The sequence below is a fragment of the Leopardus geoffroyi genome, chromosome E1 (assembly GCF_018350155.1).
Source record: "Leopardus geoffroyi isolate Oge1 chromosome E1, O.geoffroyi_Oge1_pat1.0, whole genome shotgun sequence".
Lineage (NCBI taxonomy): Eukaryota > Metazoa > Chordata > Mammalia > Carnivora > Felidae > Leopardus > Leopardus geoffroyi.
This window is the reverse complement of record NC_059330.1, coordinates 3,578,456-3,599,136: the sequence shown is the minus strand read 5'-3', so window position 1 is coordinate 3,599,136 and position 20,681 is coordinate 3,578,456. Positions and strand designations below refer to the sequence as shown.

Sequence of the window (20,681 nt, the reverse complement as noted above, 5' to 3'; positions counted from 1 at the left end):
CTGAGCCCACAAAGGAGGCCCCAGGCCCCGGCCCCTGGGGAGAGAAAGCCAAAGGGAGCTTGCCGTGTCCCCTCAACCTTGAAGCACGGCCACACACACACCCAGATTTCTACAAACTCACGTGCACACACACTTAGACCCCCACAGCTACAAACACACACAGACTCCTACAAACTCACACGCACTGGCTCAAGGGGCACCACAGCGGGCAGGGCAGTGGAGGGGTGGAGCGGGGCTGAGCAGGGGTGTGGGGTGGGGGTGGGTGGGAGATGCAGAAGTGAAGAGAGCGGAGGTCTTTCCTTTTGCGAGGGGTCCGGGGAGGGGACGAGGACAGAGCTTCCCTAATTCTTCCGAGAACGGGGCCTGGGGCAGGGCGCGTTCCGCCCCTGGGAGCCCATCTGGTGACTCCGGTTTCCCTGGAAGTCAGCCACTTTTTCGAGGAGGTCAATCCCCTCCATGGCAGGTCACCCTGTCTGCATGGGCCAGGCAGCACCTGGTCATGGGAAACAATGTACCCGAGGTTTTTCCACAAAGAGGAAGGTGAGACCAGACGGAAGCCCAGGGCCCTGAGAAGGCGGGAGGATTAGGTTTCTCACGCACTCGGCGGGCTGGAGTGCCTCCCGGTGCAGAGGGGAGCCCGGGCCGTCTCTGCCCAAGGCCATCAGTCAGGGCCAGCCAGCTCGGGGCACACAGGCGCTTTCACATGAGCCTCAGGAGGCCCAGGTCCGGGACTGTTCCTGCCAGTACTGCTGTGTGACTCTGGGTTAGTGCCTCGCCCCCTCTGGACCACAAGGGGCTCATCTGTAAGGACGGAGGTCTGCACGGCCACTAAAGTCACTTCCATCTTAACAGTGTACTGCTTGTCTCCACGGCTCCAAGGACCCAGCCGGCACCCCCGCCGTCACTGCGGTCCTGGCCCAGAGGACGGCGCCCAGTGTACCCGGCCTTCCGTCCACACCCTCTGACCACCCTGCCCCGACACTGTTGCCCGCTGAGCTGCGCCAGGATCTCGCGGAGATTCAGTCTGTCGGCTAAGAGAAGCTCACCAGGCGTTTCTGGGTGCCCTGGCAAGGCTGACCCGAAAGGCAGACCGTCCCGACCCCGGGCCGCCTGTCCCGAGCACTGCCTCTCCCAGCACCTTCTGATGTGCTCTGTCCCGGGTCCCTGAGGGCCCAGAGCCACCATCAGGACGGGGCGCATGTCTGAGGCCGGCCGCCTCCACCGCGGCTCACACCGTGGCTTTTATAAATCCATCCTGGGCTCCTATCAGGGGATCTGGTTCCTTTTCCCGCAGACCTGGCCCCAGGGGGCCCTCCGGGTCGGGCAGGACCCTCCAGGGGGCATGCTTGCAGAGGACAGGTGAGCTGGCTCAGCACCCGGACCCTCTGAAGCTTCTCCAGGCAGAAGGGGTGAGAGGGAACAACCACAGCACTGACCCCGGCTTCAGAGGCCATCGCGGCCGCCACCCGGGCTTCCGGCCAGTCGGGGAGGACAGCTTTGGACCTGATCTCACGTACAGGCTCAACTGTGTCCCCCCAGCATCCATGTTCCTAACCCCAGGTACCTCAGAGCGTGACCGTCTTTGGAGAGAGGTGAGTAGGGTAAAATGAGCTCACCGATGTGACTGGTGTCCCTCTGAGAAGAGATGAGGACGCAGACACACACAGAGGTAAGACCGTGTGAAGACAGGGGGTGAAGGTGGCCATCTGTAAGCCACAGAGAGAGGCCCCAGAAGAATCCAGCCCTGCAGGCTCCTTCACCTCACACTTCCAGCCTCCAGGACTGTGGGGAATAAACGTCTACTGTTTAAGCCCCGCGCCTTCCCAGGCCCATTGCTGGCCTCGAGAGAAGGCAGACAAGCAGCCTGGGGGTCCTGCTCATACTGTCAGTGAATGTGGCTGCTCCCCCAAGGGCCGTGTGTGCCTGTGGTGCTGGGTGGGGGTGAAACATTCTCCTCTGCGTTGATGAGACTGGTCTGTGTGCCTGGATGCCATCCACAACGAAGGCAGCAGCAGGCAGGGCCCTCCATGTGGGCCAGGGCGAGCTCCAGCTGCTGTGGGAGATCAGGTAGGGAGGAGGGAGAGGGAGGAAGGAAGAGGAAGGAGGAGGAGGGAAGAGGGTTGAGAAGAGAGGAGGGTGGGGGGAGAGAGATGAGGAAGGGGAGGAGGGGGGAGGGGAAAGCTGAAGGAGGAATAGGAAAGAGGAGGAGGAAGGGGAGGAGGGAGAGGAGGAGGAAGGAAGGGGGGGTGAGAAAAGAGGAGAAGGAGAGACAAGGAGGGAGAGGAAGGAGGAAGTGGGAGGACGGGAGGACCAGGAGAAGGGGGAGGAGGACTGGAGCACGCTCGGTGCAGGTGACGGTAGCACAGGAAGACAGAAAAGGCCAGTATCGTCAGAAAATCAGGTTCAGATCCAAAGGGTTCCCACGTCTCTTGTATGTGTGTCAGGCCTTGTGGGGGAAGCCTGGTGGGAAGCCCCTCACCCAGAGGTGGTGCTGGGAGAGGACAAATGTCAGGCGCTAAGGGGTATCCAAGAACCTGCTTTTTCTCCATTCCCCAAAACAAGGTGAGGACTGGCCACCAAAAAGAGAAATGTGAAAGCTGGCTAGGGCTGATGGGGTGTTCCAGAATGGAGGGGACCTGGTACAAGGTGGGAGACTGGCGAGGTGGGGCTCAGGGAGGCCGGGCAGGAGGAGGAGTGAGTGCTGACCCAAGGACAACTGGTGACCAAGTGAGTTCAGGGCTGTGAGGAATGGGAGATGGGGAACAGGGAGGTCCAAAGACACAGTGTCAGAGAGTCCTATGGAAGCAGCTTCCTACCATCACTATCACCCAATCAGGATACAGAACATTCCAACTCTCCCAAGGAGCCCCTCTTGTTCCTCTGTGGTCAGCCCCCCATCCCAACTCCTGGCAACAACAGATCTGTTCTGTCCTATAGCTTTGCCTTTTCAGAACATGGTATTCTGGGACCATACAGTACGTACAATGCATAGATGTATGGCATGTGGCCTTTGGGACCGGCGTCCTTTACTCAGCCAAATGCACCTGAGCTGTGTCTGTGCTGCTGTGTCGATCAAAAGCCCATTCATTTTCATTGCTGCATAGTATTCCACGGTGTGGATTGCAGGGGTTTACGGGAGACCTATAATTTTGTAAGAAACTGCCAAACTGTTTTGCAGAGTGGCTGTGCCATTTTGAGTTCCCACCAGTGGTGTATGAGTTCCAGTCATTACACAGCCTCGCCAATGCTTGGAATTGTCAGTATTTCTTATTTTCGATGTTCTAACAGGTATGTGGTGGTGTCTCAAGGTTTTACTCTGTATCTCCTTAATGACTATGAGGGTTCACGTATTTAATTACCATCTGCGCATCTCTGTTAAGTACCTGTTCGAGTATTTTGCCCATTTCTAACTGAATGGTCTGTTTTCTTACTGTTGCGTTTTGAGAGTTCTTTACATATTGTGAATCTCGTCCTTTGTCGGATCTGTGATTCGCAAACATTTCCTCTCATCTGTGGCACAAGGAACATTTTAAAAGCTAAGCCAGACATATCACTCAAGTCTCTCCTTTCCTGACTGCTCCACCTCGTGGCTTCCACTGCTCTTTGAGTGCGGCCCACCTCCCGTCCACGCTCCCAGGAGCTGGCCCTGCCCTCTGCCTTGGCTCGCTTTCTTTCCACCCTGTGTATTTCCTCCATGTGACTCACCACAATCTATAATAATCTGCTACTTACTTTTTCTCATTTGCTTGCCATCAACCTCCCTCCAGAAAGTGAGCTCCAAGGGAATGTGTCTGCCTCAGTCACCTCTGTAACTACGCTGGCTTCTGCATGTAGCAGGTGTTCAGTAAATACTTGCTCAATCAGCGCACAAACTTGGGCCAAATCCCGGCCCCAGCGGGGGGCAGCAGGAAAGATAATCCCCTCACATCCTAGATCATCGGCAACCCCAATGTGGAACACCCCCCACTCCTAAATTCTCCATGCTCATGAGGGAGCGAGGATAATTTACATCCACAAAGTGCATCTCAGCTGTCTGCGTCCACCTCCTCCCTAGCTGTGTTTTCCTTTCTCCCAGCAGTTGCTAACAAGGCACAAAAGAATAAATGTTTCAAGTCGCACTACCTCGCCTTTCCCCTGCCACCTTCGGATCAAGGTGCAGACAGCAGGAAGCGAAAGGGGAGCAGAGCCCTGTAATCCCAAACTGGGTTATTTGACCCTCCGTGATCTAGTTAACCATAGCCTTCCTGCACCTGATTTACAGCCGAGGCGGAAGGCACGGGTCCTACAGATGGTTCCCAGAGAGAGGCTGAGGGGTGTGTGTGTGTGTGTGTGTGTGTGTGTGTGTGTGTGTGTGTGTGCAAGTGCACGCAGGCTCAGGGCAGGTGGCCAGGGGCTGGACAGCAGAGTGGGGAGGTGCCGGAAGGCCTGGGTCCTGTGCAGTGGGGTAGTGGGGGCCAGCTGCGGCCTGGCATCCCCCTCCCAGCCCCAGGCCAGTCAGGAGCCCCCAAGAGGCTGCCAGGCCTTCCTTAGTAGCCCTGAGATGTACTTGGGCACACACGCGGCCCGTCTCCACCTCTCCGCAAGCAGCTGCCCGGCACCCATCTCTGCCGTTCAACTCATTTGTCATTTTTGCTCCCAAGGCGTGTCAATCCTTGATGGAGAGTGTGCAACGGCATTGGGGCAAACCCCTGGGGCCCTGCCCAGTCCTGTGGGAATCAGCCTCTGAGTCCACACCCGGGCCGAGCCCTTCCCGTGAGAGGGGCCGTTCCACTCACTGAACACACTAAGGCAACCTGAGGTTCTCTGCTCTGTGTGCGTGCTGGCGGGGGCAGGGACCCCTAGTTATTCATCTTCACCCCCCCCCCCACAACCCCGTCGCCTAACGGCTAACAGGTACGGAGCACAGGCCTTGTGCCGGGACCTCCTCTACATCATCTGGTTTCCTCAACACCCCCAAGCAAAATGCTCTCCATCAACTGGGGAAGCTCAGATATCAAAGTTTGAGCTTTTCTGCTCAAAGGCAGGGCCTCTGGGGACTCCCCAGGAATGTCCAGGATGGGTGGACTTCAGAGAGGAGGTGGCTGACACCCGGGGTGCCAGGGAATGAGACACAGAGTAGAGCCTGGAAGGCCCCGCAGGGCACTGTGTGGGACGGTCCGGGAAGCCACGACTCTCTTCACTTGTAAAGACCCTGGGACCAAACCACCTGCACCCGATTTCCTGGCTCCGCCAGCTTTTCCAAGTTCCCGGGCCGCAAACTTCACTGACACAGGACACTGTCCCATTGTTATGGAGTGGGGGGGGGGGGGGGACCCGTAAAATTTTGAACATTTAAAAAGAGCACGTGGGATGCAGAATGTGGAAGTTGGCTGGGACTCAGAGATCATAAATCTGGACGCGATTTCACAGAGAAGGATACTGAGGTCTAGGGAGGTCACATGACTTGCCTGCCGCTGCAGGCTTTGAACCCGGAGCCAAAGCCAGAGATCGGGATTTCTGACCTCCACGTTCCCCAGGGAACAGGGAGAGGATGCGCCCACAGCAGCCACAGTCGGAGCTGGCTCTTCCATGGGGGATTTTCTCTCTCTCCGTGGGTGCTGGGCCATAATAGCACCCTGACAGCACCCACCCCCTCATGCGGTGGTCTCTGTCCTCTAAGCTGGGAGCTGCTGTGGCCGCCAAGTGCCTTCCTGCCTGAGACAACCATCCTTTCCCCTGCGGTCCCGGCATAACAGACAGGAAAAGGAAAGGTCACAAGGGACCCACAGAAAGAAAGGGCGCTCCCAAGGCTGTTAGGCTTTTGTAGGCTGCACGGACACCACCTTAGAGTCAGGAAGGAGTATAGGGTCCCAGGCTCCTAGCTGTGCTGTGACTAAACCCTCAAATGATCCAATCTCACACGCGTGCGCGCACACACACAATCTAGCTGTGATAACCAGCTGATCCAATGCCTTCCTCCGGACACTAGCACCATAGGACGCACTAGCTAAGCTCCCAACCCCCTCCCACCCAGTTTTCATCAAGAGAGCCATTAAAAAAAAACACTTGAATTCACTGATAAATCTCTCCTCTCAGAAGAATAAATCCTGGGGATCCCTGTGAGCGCCTCCGTTCTCAACGCCAGCACAGCCCCCCAACTCCCCACCTCACTCCTATCCCCCAGCGCTCAGGTCTCATCTGACTCGTTAAATAAACCAGAATCCCCCGGGGCAGGGTGGGTAGGACTCAGGCGTCAGCATTTTCAAATCTCCAGGTGATTCCAAATTGCAACCAAGGGTGAGAACAAGTTAGAGAGAAATCTACTGAGGGTGTCCTGGAGTGATGGTCGAGAACCGAGGGTAGGAAAGACAAGGGGAGCTGCACTCATGGTCAGGGAGCCAAAGGGGGTGGCTCAGGGAGCCCACTTCCTCCCCAGGCTCTCGCAGAGCTGAGGGAAGAAACAGGGGGTTGGGGGGGGGGGGGGCAGCGGCGAGGACCAGAGCGTGCTGCCCCATGACGGCCCGCATATTCCAAGGACCCGGACACCTTCTTGGTGACCTGCACCGGCCCACGCTGACCGCGGCTTTGAAGGGGGCAGCGCATCCAGCGAAAGAAACCCTGCTGCTCAGCGACGTGGGACTCAAGCCCTTTTGTGCGGGGGCGCTAGATGCAGCAGTTAATTTCTTAATTCTCTTCGCGACTCAGTTCGCGGGAGACTCCCGGAACGTCTCTATCCGTCACAGATGGTTTGGGAAGATGATAAATTAATATCGTTTAAATGGAGACACGGCTGGAACGGTTAAAAGGCGGCGTCTTCTCTGCCGGCCCCAAAGAGAAAAGAGCCCCCAAGTCCATAAAGAAGACAAACGATAAACAAAACCGCCTATCTTTTGACAGATTCCAGGATGAGAGTATCTTTCACAAACCATTCTGCGGAGAAAAGGGAGAAATTCATCTCATCTGACTTTGTATAGGACAACAGCCCACGCCATAATGAGGCCTTCCCAGTGCTGTGAAATTGCACTGAATAGCCGAGAGTGCAGCCGCCTGTTCCCTGGGCATGTTTATTACAGCCCTTTGTATGCACCAGCCCGGCCAGCCAGCCCCGGGCTTGGTTCTAAACCAGGGGAGGGGAGAAAGAACCCAACGAATTTGTTGCTATGTAACTTCCCAAATGGGACGACTGCATAATAACGTTTGGAATCTAATGCCCTTGCTCCAAGCTGTTCTTGTCTGGGTCCAGCCCTGCTCCAACCGATCAAGGTCGAGAGCCAGCCAATCATCAGCAGTGCCTGGGTGGCCTCAGCCCCCTGCCTGGGGCTCCTCCCAGGCCCTGGGAAGTCAGGGGTAAAGAGGGCCCCAGTGGCCATTCCCAAGCACCCTCAGGTCAACTGTTGATTGGAGTCAAGAGCCTCTGTCAGTCGTCCCAGTGCCCCCCACCCCCACCCCAGTGCAATGCTTCCAAAACAGAGTGAAAAAGCACAGAACGTGAAGCCATGACGGGGCTCCCCAAGGTGAGCCCCGGGAGGCCGGGGCCTGGCCAGGCTGCACATCTCCAGGACTTGGGAGACTTCAGCAGCCTCTGAGAGCAACCCATCACAGAGCAAAATGCTGGGACCATTTCCTTAAACCGTCCCGCCCTGCAAAGACAAGACGGTGGACAGACTCCGTGGGGTGGGAGTTGGGGAGGGACAGAGAGACTCCTGTCTGTACACCTCAAAGGTACACAGTCCCCTGCTGGTGTCTGACCTCCTGCAGCCGGTTCCCCCCAAGAGCTCAGGGTCTCAGTCTGGTGGGAAACGTCCCAAGGGGGAACAGAGGATTCAAAGATTCAGCCCCTCGGTGGAGGGGGAAGGGGAAAGATCAGGAACTTCCGAGAGACGCCTTTTCTCACCGATGAAAAGGCGGGACCTTTCAGGTCACATTCCTCTTGTTCACCAATCAGGGAAGGGATCTTCTTCGCAGTTGTCTTTCCTCCCCAATCAGGAGGCAGGATCCCTGAAGCTTGTCTTCTCCTGCAGTCAGGAGACACCTTGTCCCACCTCTGCCTGCCTGTCACGTTTCCCTGGCAGGATCCGCAGGCGTCCTTCTGGGCAGAATAGGTTCTTACATTTGTCCTCTTCCTTGGGCTCTTCTCCCAGGGTCCCACCAAACCTGGAGGCAGGTGCTGTCCAAGGCTCAGAGGGAAGACAGAGCCACCAAGGCCAGCCACAGTGCTCGAAATAACGAGACAGGACCACCGGGTGTCTCCACGCCACTTAACCGGAGTGGCAGGGCCCCAGAGGATAATCTGCAGGTTCCCAGGACCCTGTGGCTTCCGGACATCTCCCCCTGAGCCACGAGAGGCCACACGTGGCTCTTGCACCTTCCCACATCAAGCGAGCAGAGGGAGAGGAGGCAAATGGTAAGATGACGGAGGCCCCCGCTCCCAACTGCCTCTGCAGGGGACACAACTTTCCTCCGCGAAAGGCAGAAAGAAACTGGCATCACAGTACATAACCACTGCCCTTCAACGCAGAGCTGAGACCTTCTCCACAACGGGCACGGGGCTGTCCACCTGAGTGCCTCCCGGTGATTAAAATTTCCCCCAAGGAATCTATGCCTACCAGTTGGTTACAAGACTTTGGCTTTGATTTCTGTAAACAAAAGACAATAAGCAAAGGGGCTGCATACCTTCCAACTGTTGTCTCAAAACCCAAAGCCCTCTCTCCCTGGTCATGCCTTCCCGCCATGGTAGACGTTTCTGGGGTCCTTCTCCCAGGCCACCTCAGTTGCTACTCAAAGTCTCCTGGGGGAGCCTCACCTTGATTGGCTGTTTTGGGGAGGCGGAAATAGCCCAGCTGCCTTTAGGCGTAAACTTCTCTTGACTACCACTAGAGGCAGCCTTGAGCCCACAGATCTGGAAGGACAGCTTGCTGGTGGCTTGGGAGCCACCGGATTCATCCGTGTTCCTGGGGAACCGAAGGTATTTCTCCTGGAGGAGACAGACCGGGAGGCTGTTTTGTTTTGGAGAAAAGGAATTCTCCACAAGCAGGGCCGGCTTCATGGGCCCGGGGCTCACAAGGGCACGTGCTTGGTTAAGGATCTGCTGCTGCTGCCATTTTTTAAATTCTTAGCAATTCCAGAACAAGAAGCCCCGTGGTTTCATTCCGCACGGAGGCCCACAACTCGGGTGATCGGTCCTGCACACAAGTGCCCAACATCTGGCAGACTTCCTGATAAGACGCTCTGGCTTCATCCAAAGGCTAAGCCGTGGCCACTGAGGGGTTTCTCGACCGCAGCTCATCATCTTGAGCCTGACAAGGCTGGGGTCTTGCCCGTGTGGGAGTCTACGCAGGTCCGCGTCAGGACCCCGTCCACGCTGGAGGGGTGGCCACGAGCCCTCAGGCATAAAGATCTTCTTGGGAAGCCCTGCTCACGGCAAGCTCTGGCCCTAGACCCCAAGTTTTGGGCCCGGACAGCTCAGTTTCCTGGAATTCCCAAAAGCAAGTGTGGAGTCGGGGGGTGGAGCGGGGAGGGGGCCACGTCTCCCCACCCCCTATGTCACTAAGCTCCCTGGCATGTCATCAGCTCCTCTGAGTCATCTGTCCATTGCTTTTCTGCGAGGGGAGAAAAACACCTCGCACAAAGTTAAAACATTCGAGCTCGCCTCCGTGACCGAAAATAGTCTCCGGTCTCCCTTTAACTTCGTGTCCTGAGAAGCAAAGCTATTTGCAGGTGGATTAAATGTTCCTTCGGAGACCCTGCCCCTGAAGCGGGCCGACCTCACCGCGACGGTGACCGTGTGTGTCTGGGCGAGGGCCGGGGGGCCGGGGGGAAGGGGGGCGCGCACACATCCAAAGGAATAGGTCTGCGTGGCTTCGGTAAAAGAGGGCCCTTTGTGCCGCCGCCGGTAAGCCTGGCGAACTTGACCCCAGGCCTGTGGTATGCGGCGCACCTGTGCAGCCGGAGGAGCAGCCGGGCGGGGGCGGGGCCGGCACCCTCACCGGGGTCCCACCTCCTTTCTTCTCCTCGGAGCCACTTCTCCATCGCCCCTTTGTTCTGGCTTCCACCTCCGAAGGCCGGGGGCCCGTGTGCGCATGCGTCACTGCGCGTCCGTGTGCGTGCGCGCGCGGGCGCGCACGCGTGCAGATGACCCGCTCTCTTTCCAGGCAGGTCCGTACCCGGGACCAGGAAACGGAAAAGCAGAGGGAGGGGACGGTGTTCGCGAGGCCCCGAGGCCCTGCCTACCTTTGCAGGCCTTCCGGTGGGTGACGGGCTTGCCCATGTCGCGGTAGTAGCCCTCCTTGCAGTAGTGGCAGTGGCGGCCGGCGGTGTTGTGGCGACAGTTGAGGCAGACGCCCCCGCTCTTGCGCCCCGACAGCTTGTACAGCTCCGTGTTGAAGCGGCAGCGCCGGGCGTGCAGGTTACAGTTACAGGCTGCGGGGAGGCAGGGAGAGGCGTCAGGGCAGGGGCGCAGGAGAGACTGTCCCCAACATCCCCCCACTCCATTGCTGAACCGCAGGGGAGACCGTCCCCAGAATCCCCCCCCACTCCAATGCTGGACCATGGGAGAGACTGTCCCCAACATCTCCCGCTCCACTGCTGGGCTGCGGGAGAGACTGTCCCCAGCTTCCCCGGCCGGACCGCAGTCCTTCGGCTGGAGCTTCTCCTTGGCTCCCCTCTTTGCATCCAAAACTGGATCCAGAAGCACCCACCGGCCACCCAGCAGTACCTGAACCATGGCCGTGGCTCCTGCTTCCCTCTCAAACGGAGTCTGTTCATTCCTACCCAGCAACCTGCAATCCCCAACCCTCCCATCACACATACACACCCCTCAAAGCTGGGAGGTGGAGCTGGCATCCGCCTCATCTCACGCCCCGATCCTGCCTGTTGGGGGGAGGGGGGAGGAGGCCGAATGATGCCCCTCTGTCCATTTGTATGCAGAAGCCCTAACCCTACACCCGAGAACAGGTCTGTGTTTGGAGATGTGGATTTTCCAGAGGTGATGACATCAAAATGAGGCCCCGAGGGTGGGCCGTCAGCAAATGCAACTGGAGTCCTGATAGGGAGAGGCAGTTTGGACCCACCGGGTACACATGCACAGGAGAGAGGCCCCAGGAGAAACCAACCCACTGGACACCTGGACCTTGGACTTGGAGTCTCCGGAACCCTGAGACATGCATGTCTGTTGGTTAAGCACCCAGCCCGAGGTTTTCTGTTAGAGCAGCCAGAGCGGACCCCTGCGTTGCTTCCAGGGCTTTCGGCTCTGGCCAAGCACACTGCCCACCCCCTTGAGCTCCAGCCACCAGGCTGTCCTCTGTCTTGGGCTGCTCTGAGTGCACTGAGGGCTGGGGGGGGGGGGGGGGGGGCGCCACACTGTCATCCTTCCCGCCTTCCCCTCGGGAAGTTCGCACGGCCCTGGGCACCCTCTTATCTGCTTTTCCTCCTGCCCAGCCCCTGCTTGCCTCTGCCTGCTCCCTGCACACCCCTCAGGACTCAGCACCCTCTCCCCTCTGCTCAGATGTCACTGCCTCGTACTCCTGGCTCCCAAATGCGCATTGCAGCATCCCGTGTGGGGCCTCCACTTGGGTCCAGAGGCACCTCCCCCAAACCCATCCCTTCCTCACCACCCCATCGCCCAAGCTGGGCCCTACAGGCTGCCTCAACACCACGCGCAATTCAGCGGCTCTGAGCTGCAATCTAAGGATGTCCACTGCCAACTGAAAATCTCTCAATGGCCCTGCCGATGTTCCTCTGGGTAAAATCTAAATCAGATGTCACAGCCCTCGGAGCTCCGAATAAGCCGGTCCTGCTTCTCTCCCCACTGTAGCTCTGCTCACCCGCTCTCATTCTTATGTTTCAGCTGTCCCAAATCTTTTTCAGTTTCTAGAGCATTCCATGCATGAGGACCCTTTGCCTGCCCCGTGACCCTCTTCTCCCCAGGCTCCGCCTCATCTGTCTGCATCCTTCTTATCCTCCAAGCCGTGGCTTCAACGTCTGTCCCTGGCCCATCTCCCCCCCCCCCCCCCAGCCCCCTGGCATCTAGTGCGGCCCCCTCAGACCACCCCATGACGCCCATGACCTGCTTCTGTAGGCTCGTACCTCCAGGTTAACTCCAGCTTACGTCTTGCCCACTCTTGCTTCAATACGTTTTGCCCGCTTTTGTGCTAAGCATGTTTCAAATCGCATTTTACATAACGTCTAAAGAAATGCGTGGGGCCAGACACTTGATAAACAAAAGCAAAAAAAGACGAAAAAAATGCACTCAGATTTCCAGCGACCGCTGCTAATGCAGGGGTCTCTCCTTGCAGGCTTGAATTAACCTTTGCTCAGCTGTGGAGCTATTTTATTCTTTCCCATGGACACGGACCATACTGTACATTTCACTTCGTGGCCTATTTTCTCACAATGATGGCCACTATTTAATGCCAGATACGGTTCATCGAGATTTTGAAAGGTTGTCTAATCCTCTCCTGCACGCATATATGTCATTGGCTCCCTGGAATCCCCAATAGGTGCATTTAGAGGCGGGTTTGGATGTATATTTGTGCCCTGCCCTGATGGCTGCTGTGCAGTGAATTTCTCAAGACAGCACAACCGGGTTAACTTTCGAATCTACATGTTTTTAACTCAGGATCCAAATTGCCCTGAAGAAAGGCTGTCCTAGCTTCCACTCCCTTCCAGCAGGATATGAGAGCTACTATTTCACCACACCCTTGAAAAAAAAATAACAACACGCATTTAGTATCAGAATTCTTTTTTTTTTTTGAACGTTCGCCAGTTCGTCTGGAAAACACACACACACACATGATTTTAATTTGCATGTCTTTGATTCCCAGTAAGGTTGGACATTTCGCCATGTGTTTGTTTTTCTATTTATATTTCTTGTGTGTGTGTGTGTGTGTGTGTGTGTGTGTGTGTGTACATTGCCTGTTCATGCCATTTGCCCAGTTTTCAAATAAGGTGGGGTTGTTTTTTTTTCTTACCATGTCCAATGCTCTTACATACGATGCATTAAAAACTATGTGTCTTTTCTACCACACAAGTGGCACAAATTTGTACCAGCTTCTTATTCATTTATTACTTTTGTGATTTTAAAAAAAATTTGCCTCTTTAATTTGGTCTCTCTGACAGTACACGTTTCTTTAAATGTTCTTGCTAAAGACACGCCCATTAGTCACTCAACTGACAAGAAGAGGATGGGGCTCAAGGGGAGGCACTGTGGGGGCCACAAGGGGGAAAGCCTCAGTTTATGCCTGAGTGTGGAAGCAATCAGAAGGCAAATGAGGCCAGAGAATGATTCCTGAGAGTCTTACCAAGGGTCCCTCAGCCCTTTCAGTGTCTGGGACTGAGCTCAGCCTCACCTGCCCACCAGCACAAGGGACCATTGTGCATGTGTATGCATGTCCACTGTCCCTTTGGACTCAGCCAGATGAGGGTGCTGAGGGCTACTCAGAGGGGTTAAGTGACCTACCATTTATTGCACCAAGGCAATAAATGGGGGCCCAGGACCAGATCCTGGGTCTTCTGGGTCTTCTGGCTCTTGGCCCAGCGCCTCAGAGGAAAGGACCCACATCACTGGAAGGAACAGCGGGGACTATAGTACAGAATCTGGAGCTTTCCTACTGGCACAGAAGTCAAAGGACCTGGCACCCCTGCCCAGGGACAGGGATCTGGGAAGAGCACCCAGGTCTGGCTTCCTCAAGGCCCTCTCGTACTGGGAAAAGCCCCACCAGCAGTATCTTCTGGTCCTTCTTGGAGGCAGATGCTAATCCTGTGTCTTCCTCCATAAAGACAGTGCTAGCTGTCCCCCACTTCCCCAGCGGGGTTGCCTGAACCTCTGAGCCCCTCCAGGGAGCTCAGCAACCCCCCTTCCCCACCCCAAGGGGAGCCCCAGGTGGTATCCGTCTTCCATATGCACCTTACACCAACAAAAGGTTCTTCCCAAACAACCGGTCACACAAAAGAAAACTCAGAGGCCGGACATCAAAAGGCAGGGCTCCCCTCCCTCCCACCTCTTGGAGCTGTCAGGGGACATCAAGTGGCAATTGCCCACGCTCAGGCTTCTGCAAAGTATTTTACGGCTTGTTTTCTTTTCTCTTGTGTTTTATTTTCTCTACACAAATGGAAAAATGCATCAGGCAGAGCGGCCCCCATCTGGGTCCCTCAGCTCCACACAGAGATGTCACCCCACTCCCAGCCAGGCCCTCAGAAAGACACCTTAATCCCTCAGGCCTTCCTGTTTATCTCCTGCCTCTCTTGGAGGCAAAAATATTGGGTATTAGTTTCATTATCAGATTTCAAGGCTTCAAGGGAAGGAAAGGGTAGCTTTGTGAGAACAGAGAGGTCAGCCTGGGGGAGAAGGGGGCAGGGGGGCAGCACAACCTCTGACGAACCTCGGTGAGCCAGGGCCAGGAGCCCTGCGAGGCACTGCATCCTATCCAGGGGTCCCCCAGCCACCCAGAGAGAGCTGGTCTGGTCTAGACCCCAAGCCCCATGCCCGCCTTCAGCTGTCATGTGGGGATCCCCAAGGACACATCACATGTGGCTGCATTTCAGACCCAGGGGCGTAACACGAAGCAGGAGGTAGGAGCAGGAGTCCACCCCCCCTCCATCTCCGCCTCCTGAAACCTGATGGGGAAAAGGGCCCAAGAGATGGTCCCATCAAAATATCCTCTAAGTCCTATTTTAACATATGCCTGTCACCACCATTCCTTAAGCTCTTCCAAACCTGTCCCACCAAGATGGGTTGTCTGATCCCTCATCAACCCCCAGGCCCATTCAATTCAACACACATTTGAGTGCTCCAGCTACATGCCAGGCCCTATGCCATTGGCCATGAGGGAGACAGGGATGGATGATGCCTCCTCAACTATCCAGGGCTCCCTATCTGACAGAAGGAGGGGGCAGATGAGGGCTCTCGGCAACAAGCTCTCAGATAAAGCAGGACAAATGCTCTGAGCTGTGCTGGTTCCTAGAGGACAAGGCAAGTGTTTGCCCTTACATTCTCTAGCTCAGAGCAGATCTTGACATGTTTTCATTGTATAGACAAGAGCGAGCCAAAGTGGGCAAGTCAGAAGGAAGACAGATAATAAATAGCTGAGTGGGTGGTGGATGGATAGATGGATGGATGGGTGGTTGGCTGACTGCATGGATGGATGGATGGACGGATGGATGGATGGATGGATGGATGGATGGATGGATGAGTGGGTGGATGGATGGATGGATGGATGGATGGATGGATGGATGGATGGACGGATGGATGGCTGAGTGAGTGGGTGGACTGATGAGTGGATGGATGGATGGATGGATGGATGGATGGATGGATGGAGTCAGTGGGTGGATGGATGGATGGATGAACACATGGCTGGCTGGCTGGCTGGCTGGCTGGCTGGCTGGCTGGCTGGATGAGTCAGTGGGTGGATGGATGGATGGATGGACACATGGCTGGCTGGCTGGCTGGATGGATGAGTCAGTGGGTGGGTGGATGGATGGATGGATGGATGGACGGACAGACGGACGGACAGATGGACAGATGGATGAGTGGATGGATGGGTGAGCTGGGTGGACACTCACATGAGTGGATAGATCAAAAGGTGGGTGGGTGAATGGATGAATGGATAGAAGGGTGGATAAGTGGATGGACGCATGCATGAATGGGCAGACAGGTATGTACGTGGATGGGTGCATGGGTGGATGGATGAATGGGTGCATGGGCAGATAGACAGGACAGATGGAGAACTCTGTGTTCTGCCTGGGCCACATTCTGACAAGACATGGCTTTGTGACATTTGTGACATTTCCTTTATTGTTGCTTTGAGCTACTTAAAACTTGTCTTGCTGCTTTAACTCACCAATTTATCTCCCATCTGCTCAAGTAAGACTCCAGCGCTTTAAGGAGAAAAACCCACATTTAGAATGCCCTCGATTCCTCCCAGAACCCCCAAGGAGGACCTTACAATAGAGACTGAATCTGCATCTACTGGTTTGATGAGTTTACCAAACGTGGGTAAACTCTCCCAGAAGACCTTGATAAACTTAACTTCCAGTCCCCCGCCCGGGCTCTCCCAGGCCCAGAAAGGATCCTGAAGACACTGTTAAGCTGTATCCTGGCCCTGTGTCTCAGGGACTCTGGCCCTGGGTCCCCCAAACTTCACACGGCTCAGGGGCTCTCTCAGTGGAACAGCGAGGCCATTTGACAATGGGCCCCCTCAGAGCTCTGGGCTGAAGCCAGGGGCCCTCCTGTGCCCTCCCAGGACTCTGGATCCCTCTTAATTCTTCCCTCCCTTCCAGGGCAGTTCTCTTAAGAAGGAGACCCCATGTTGTTTCTCTAGCACAATAGGAATCTTAGATTTACATATCCGCAGCTACACTTTCCAAAATATCTAACCTACGTATGCACTGTCCACAGGCTGGGGGCTTTGTACGCAAGAAAACGCTCCCCAGCCCTCGGTTACCCGCGCCGCCGGGTAAGCTCAGCCCTCGGATCTACCATGATCATCAACAAATTTCTACACATCCAGGCCAACAGGGGCAGTGTGGGGCATGATAGGCACCTGCAGGCTGGGGGCGGGTGCCGCTGTCCTCACCAGTTCCTTTGCCAATGTTGTCTGTGACTACTGGGTAGGGACCACGGGACTCAGCAGGTGCAGAGCTGATTGAGTGCCGGGGATACGACAGCAAACAGGACAGAGTCCTGCCCTCAGCATGCTTCTGCCTCCAAGGAGAAGAACGATTGGCTGTCTCGCAACCGCACAGGAGATCAGGAATGTCCAACTGTCCCAAGTGCCGTCAGGACTGACACTCACGCGGGGCCTTCTGCTCAGTGGACAGCACAGGCCCTGAGAACTGGGACACAGACGCCAGGTTCCCACCAGCCAGAGCTGCCCCAACTGCGCCGGGCACAGGGGCCACCTGGGCACCTGTTCAAATGCAGATTCAGCTTCAGGAAGTCTGGGGCCGGCCTGGGAGTCTGCATTCCTGACAGGCTCCCAGGTGCTGCTGCCACCGGTCCGCAGCCCCGTCGCAGGCTAGCGCACGGGCAACGAAAGCGCAAGAAACGGGTTGGAATGTGAGCCGCTCCCTGGAGAGAGAGCTCAAAGGGAGATAAGGGGTAGAGTTTACAGCCGAGAATCCTCTGAGGCAGCAGGCAAAGTTTCAAAAGAAACTACTCTGTAAGCGATTGGTTCAGAACGATGCAAATATTTGAATTATTTTTAAGAGTTTGAGGCAGCTTGTATTTCCTTTTATCTGTTACTTCACTACTCTATGTGGTATCCTATTTATTTAGAAATGGTCTGACCCTTGTTTATAAATCTTACGCTTTCCGCCCCCACGTGGCCTGTTGTCTGAGCCCAGATGTCAGCTCCCCGCAGAAGGAGACCAGGCGGAGCAGCGGCCGCTCCCCGCACCTGGCTCCCGCCAGCACCTGGGGTCACCCTGAGCTGGGTTTCCCCACGGGCTCCTTCCGGGAGCAGGGCTGAGCGACGCAGGCCTGGGGCCCGGACACTCTCGTGCCTAGTAGTGAGCTGGGCGTAAGTGAGAGTCGACCCTGCATTTAGATGCATTGACAACACGATCACAGCCCAGACCGCAGGGTTCACTTAATACTCGTGGTAAGTGCGGTAGCTTGTGGATTTATTTATTCAGTCCACAGGTCCTGCCTGAGCCCCTACGGCATCCCAGGCGTGAGGCAAGGTGCTGGGGATATAACAGTGAGCCGGACACCTTACTCCAAGGTCTGCCCCTATCTCCCAAACAGAGGGCTTCAAGCTCATCACTAGAGGCGTCAACCAGCCAGATTCTGCGAGCGGGTGACCGGCTGGGGTGCGCCAGACAGACCGAGCAATCGCCCAGACACTAGAAGCAAGAGCAGTCTGCTTCCAGGCAGGGTCCTAGGGTTTGCGATCATCTGAGGGTGCCGTGTATCGATGTTAATTGAAGGGCTGTCGGAAAGCATCGCCTAGACACGGACAAGGAGAACTGGCAAATTCGCTTGTCTGATAGAAGCGAGTGAAAGGTCCGCGTCGGACGTGACAGAGCCCAGGGGAGGTGAGGATTGTTCTGTGGGATCCCCTGGGTTCCAGAGAGCACGTGTGGGAGGACTGAGCACCACCCCAAGTCGTGGGAGGGGGCCACACTGGCGTCCCCGACAGGACCCGCCTCTGCAGGACTGCTGGTTCGTTTCTTCATTCAACAAACACCGACAGAGCCCCCTGGACGACACGTCAGCCTCTGAGTTGGGAAGGACTGCTGCTGTAGGGTTGACACCTGTGCACGTCCCACTCTCAAGACTACGCCCCCCTCCTCCTCTCGAGTTCTGATTGGCAATTCAAGCAGCCACTAACTCCCCCTCCAAGACCCCAACGTGCAACGGTTCTCAAACGTGGGTGCAGAGAATCACGGAAACTGCCTGCCAAGACCCAGAGGGCTGAGCCCCAGCCCTGGAAGTTTCTGATTCGCTAGGTTAAGGCTGTAGGCGGGGCGAGATGGTCCGCACCGTTAACCGGTTCCCAGGGGATGGAACTCTGCCCACTCAAGGACCACACTTTGAGGACCACTGGTGCAGATGATGCAGAGGTGAAAAAAGCTGTGTGAAGACAAAGTCCTTGGTGCTAACGTGCGAGCGTAATTATTATTTATCCTTAAGTTTATTTATTTTAAGAGAGAGAGAGAGAGAGAGAGAGCAAGCCGGGGAGGGACAGAGAAAGAGAGAGGGGGAGAGAGAGAGAGAGAGAGAGAGAGAATCCCAAGCAGGCTCCGTGCTGTCAGAGTGGAGCCCGGTGCGGGGCTCGAACTCACAAACCGTGAGATCGCGACCTGAGCTGAAGCCGAGAGTCGGAGGCTGAACCGACTGAGCCACCCAAGCACCAGTCGACAGAGTATCACAAGGCAGCAAGGGCCAGAGGAAAGGCCGCTGGAGGGGATTTGGGAGACCTGGACCCCGGGGGCTGGTGCCGGCTCTGAGGCTCACCCAGGTGGGCACCCCTAGAAAGCCCGCTTGGCCTGCCTGAGCTTTCGTGTTCTTGGCTGGGAAATGAGAACCCCGGGTGTGAGGATTTCTGGCCCTAGAAGTCTAGAGCCGAAGGATACCAAAGCTCCTGGCAGGTAAGGGGCAAATTTTCGTGGGGAGGGTACCTGGGAGTTCAGGTGGGGTCTGCTCCAGGTGTGAACAAGCCTGGGGGCTGGGACTTGAGGGGACAAGAGGCGGGGCTGTAGGAAGGGCAGAATAGACCAGCCCCAGCTGACAGGCAAATCGCAGGTGGGCATGGCCCGGTGGGGGGTGGGGGGGGTGGGGGAGGGGGTATCCTGCAGCTTCCACGTGTTTGTCCAGGGTTGGGGGGGGCGGTGGACAACAGGACAGTGCCCACCTGGGTCTTCCAGAAGGGCCAGGCATGGCAAGGATACTCACCAGGTTATCGACTGGAAGCCATTCTAAGGAAAAGAAAAGGAATCCACTTTGGGGCATGTGAGGGTCGGTAGGGGGTGTCTTGGCGGTTAGAAGCAGAGAATTGGCCGGTGGGTTCAGGAGCCCCAGCCCCCAAAGCCACGTTCTCACAAGCAGGAGCCCGGACCCCTCCCCAAGTCTCTCTGCCGTGCCCCCCCCCCTCCCGCCCTCGGTGGACATAAGGCCTGGGGAGCCACAACAGTACCCTTCTTTAAAAAAAAAAAAAAAAGTTCCAACTTGAAAACCGAAACTCTGACCCCCGGACCTGTGCTTTCTCTCTGATATCAGAAACAGAATCTACAAGAAGTGGACCAAGGTGGTCGGAAAAATGAACCATAAAAACCCACCGGGAAACCCGTCCCCGGTGTCAGTCAAGGAGGCTGGGAGCTGGCTTTAGATGGTTCCTGATAAAGTCCTGGGAGATAAGTGGCCTGTGTTTGTCGAGGGCTTAGAGAGCTTTAGCGCACAAAGGGGTCCTCTGTCAACAGTCCCCCAGACCACTAATAGGGCTGAACAAACACTGAGGGTAACAAACTTTTCACACCTGTGGGGCTTGGGAAAGGCCCGCCCCTTTGTAGGGATGTCAGACAAAGGAGCGGCTGGGAGCTGTCCCCGCACCCAGCCAGACCCTCTCCGGCTGCTGCCAGAGAAGGAAGGTGCGGGGGGGACAGACCTGAGGTCTGCGGGGGCTTGCCTCCTTTCTCCAGCAGCACCGTGAACTTCAGCTGGGCAGAGGGGGCGTCCCCGGTATCAGGCTGATGGCGAACTGAGGCTGGGGTCAAGGGTACCGAGGTCAGGGGCCCTGCTCTCCCCCTGTGCACAGTCGTGGCCCTGCTGGGGCGGCCGGCCCCCCTCCTCAGTGGACCGTGCAGGGCCACCCCCGAATCGGCTTGACCTCGCCGTCACTTTTTCCACTGACTTTTTTTTTCTTCTTCTTCTTCTCTGTAAACATCTTAGCGTTTTCTTCCCTCTGCCCTTTTTTGGCTGCTCTCTGCCTCCCCTAAGGCTTTGAAACGATAGCTCCTTTCTCGCGGCTGCTAAGGAACAACTCAGGGCTCCCACCGCACAAACACCCTCCTCGTCGCAGGGCGGGGAGGCCCCTCTCCATGGAGGAAATGCCAAGGAGGCTTTGGTGAGCCGGGAGCAGTCATCAATTCTTTGCAGCCTATTCCTCAGATCCTCCCTGTGGGCCTTTCCAGAGCCCCGCCCCAGGCAGCTGGGCAGAGGGGACCCTGCCCTGTCACCTCCCCCCGCCTCCCCCTCAGCCCGGGGA

At 56.4% G+C, this 20,681-nt stretch overlaps 1 protein-coding gene across 4 annotated transcripts in view; it reads right to left on the bottom strand.

The window, feature by feature from the left end:
- NTN1 (netrin 1) overlaps positions 1–20,681 on the bottom strand; it is a 192,933-nt gene that overhangs the window by 58,045 nt on the left and 114,207 nt on the right. For all 4 annotated transcript variants that reach the window (XM_045490402.1, XM_045490404.1, XM_045490403.1 and 1 more), the window contains exon 3: positions 10,210–10,398. In XM_045490402.1, the coding sequence (XP_045346358.1) occupies positions 10,210–10,398 (189 nt within the window). The remainder of the gene's footprint in view (positions 1–10,209; positions 10,399–20,681) is intronic.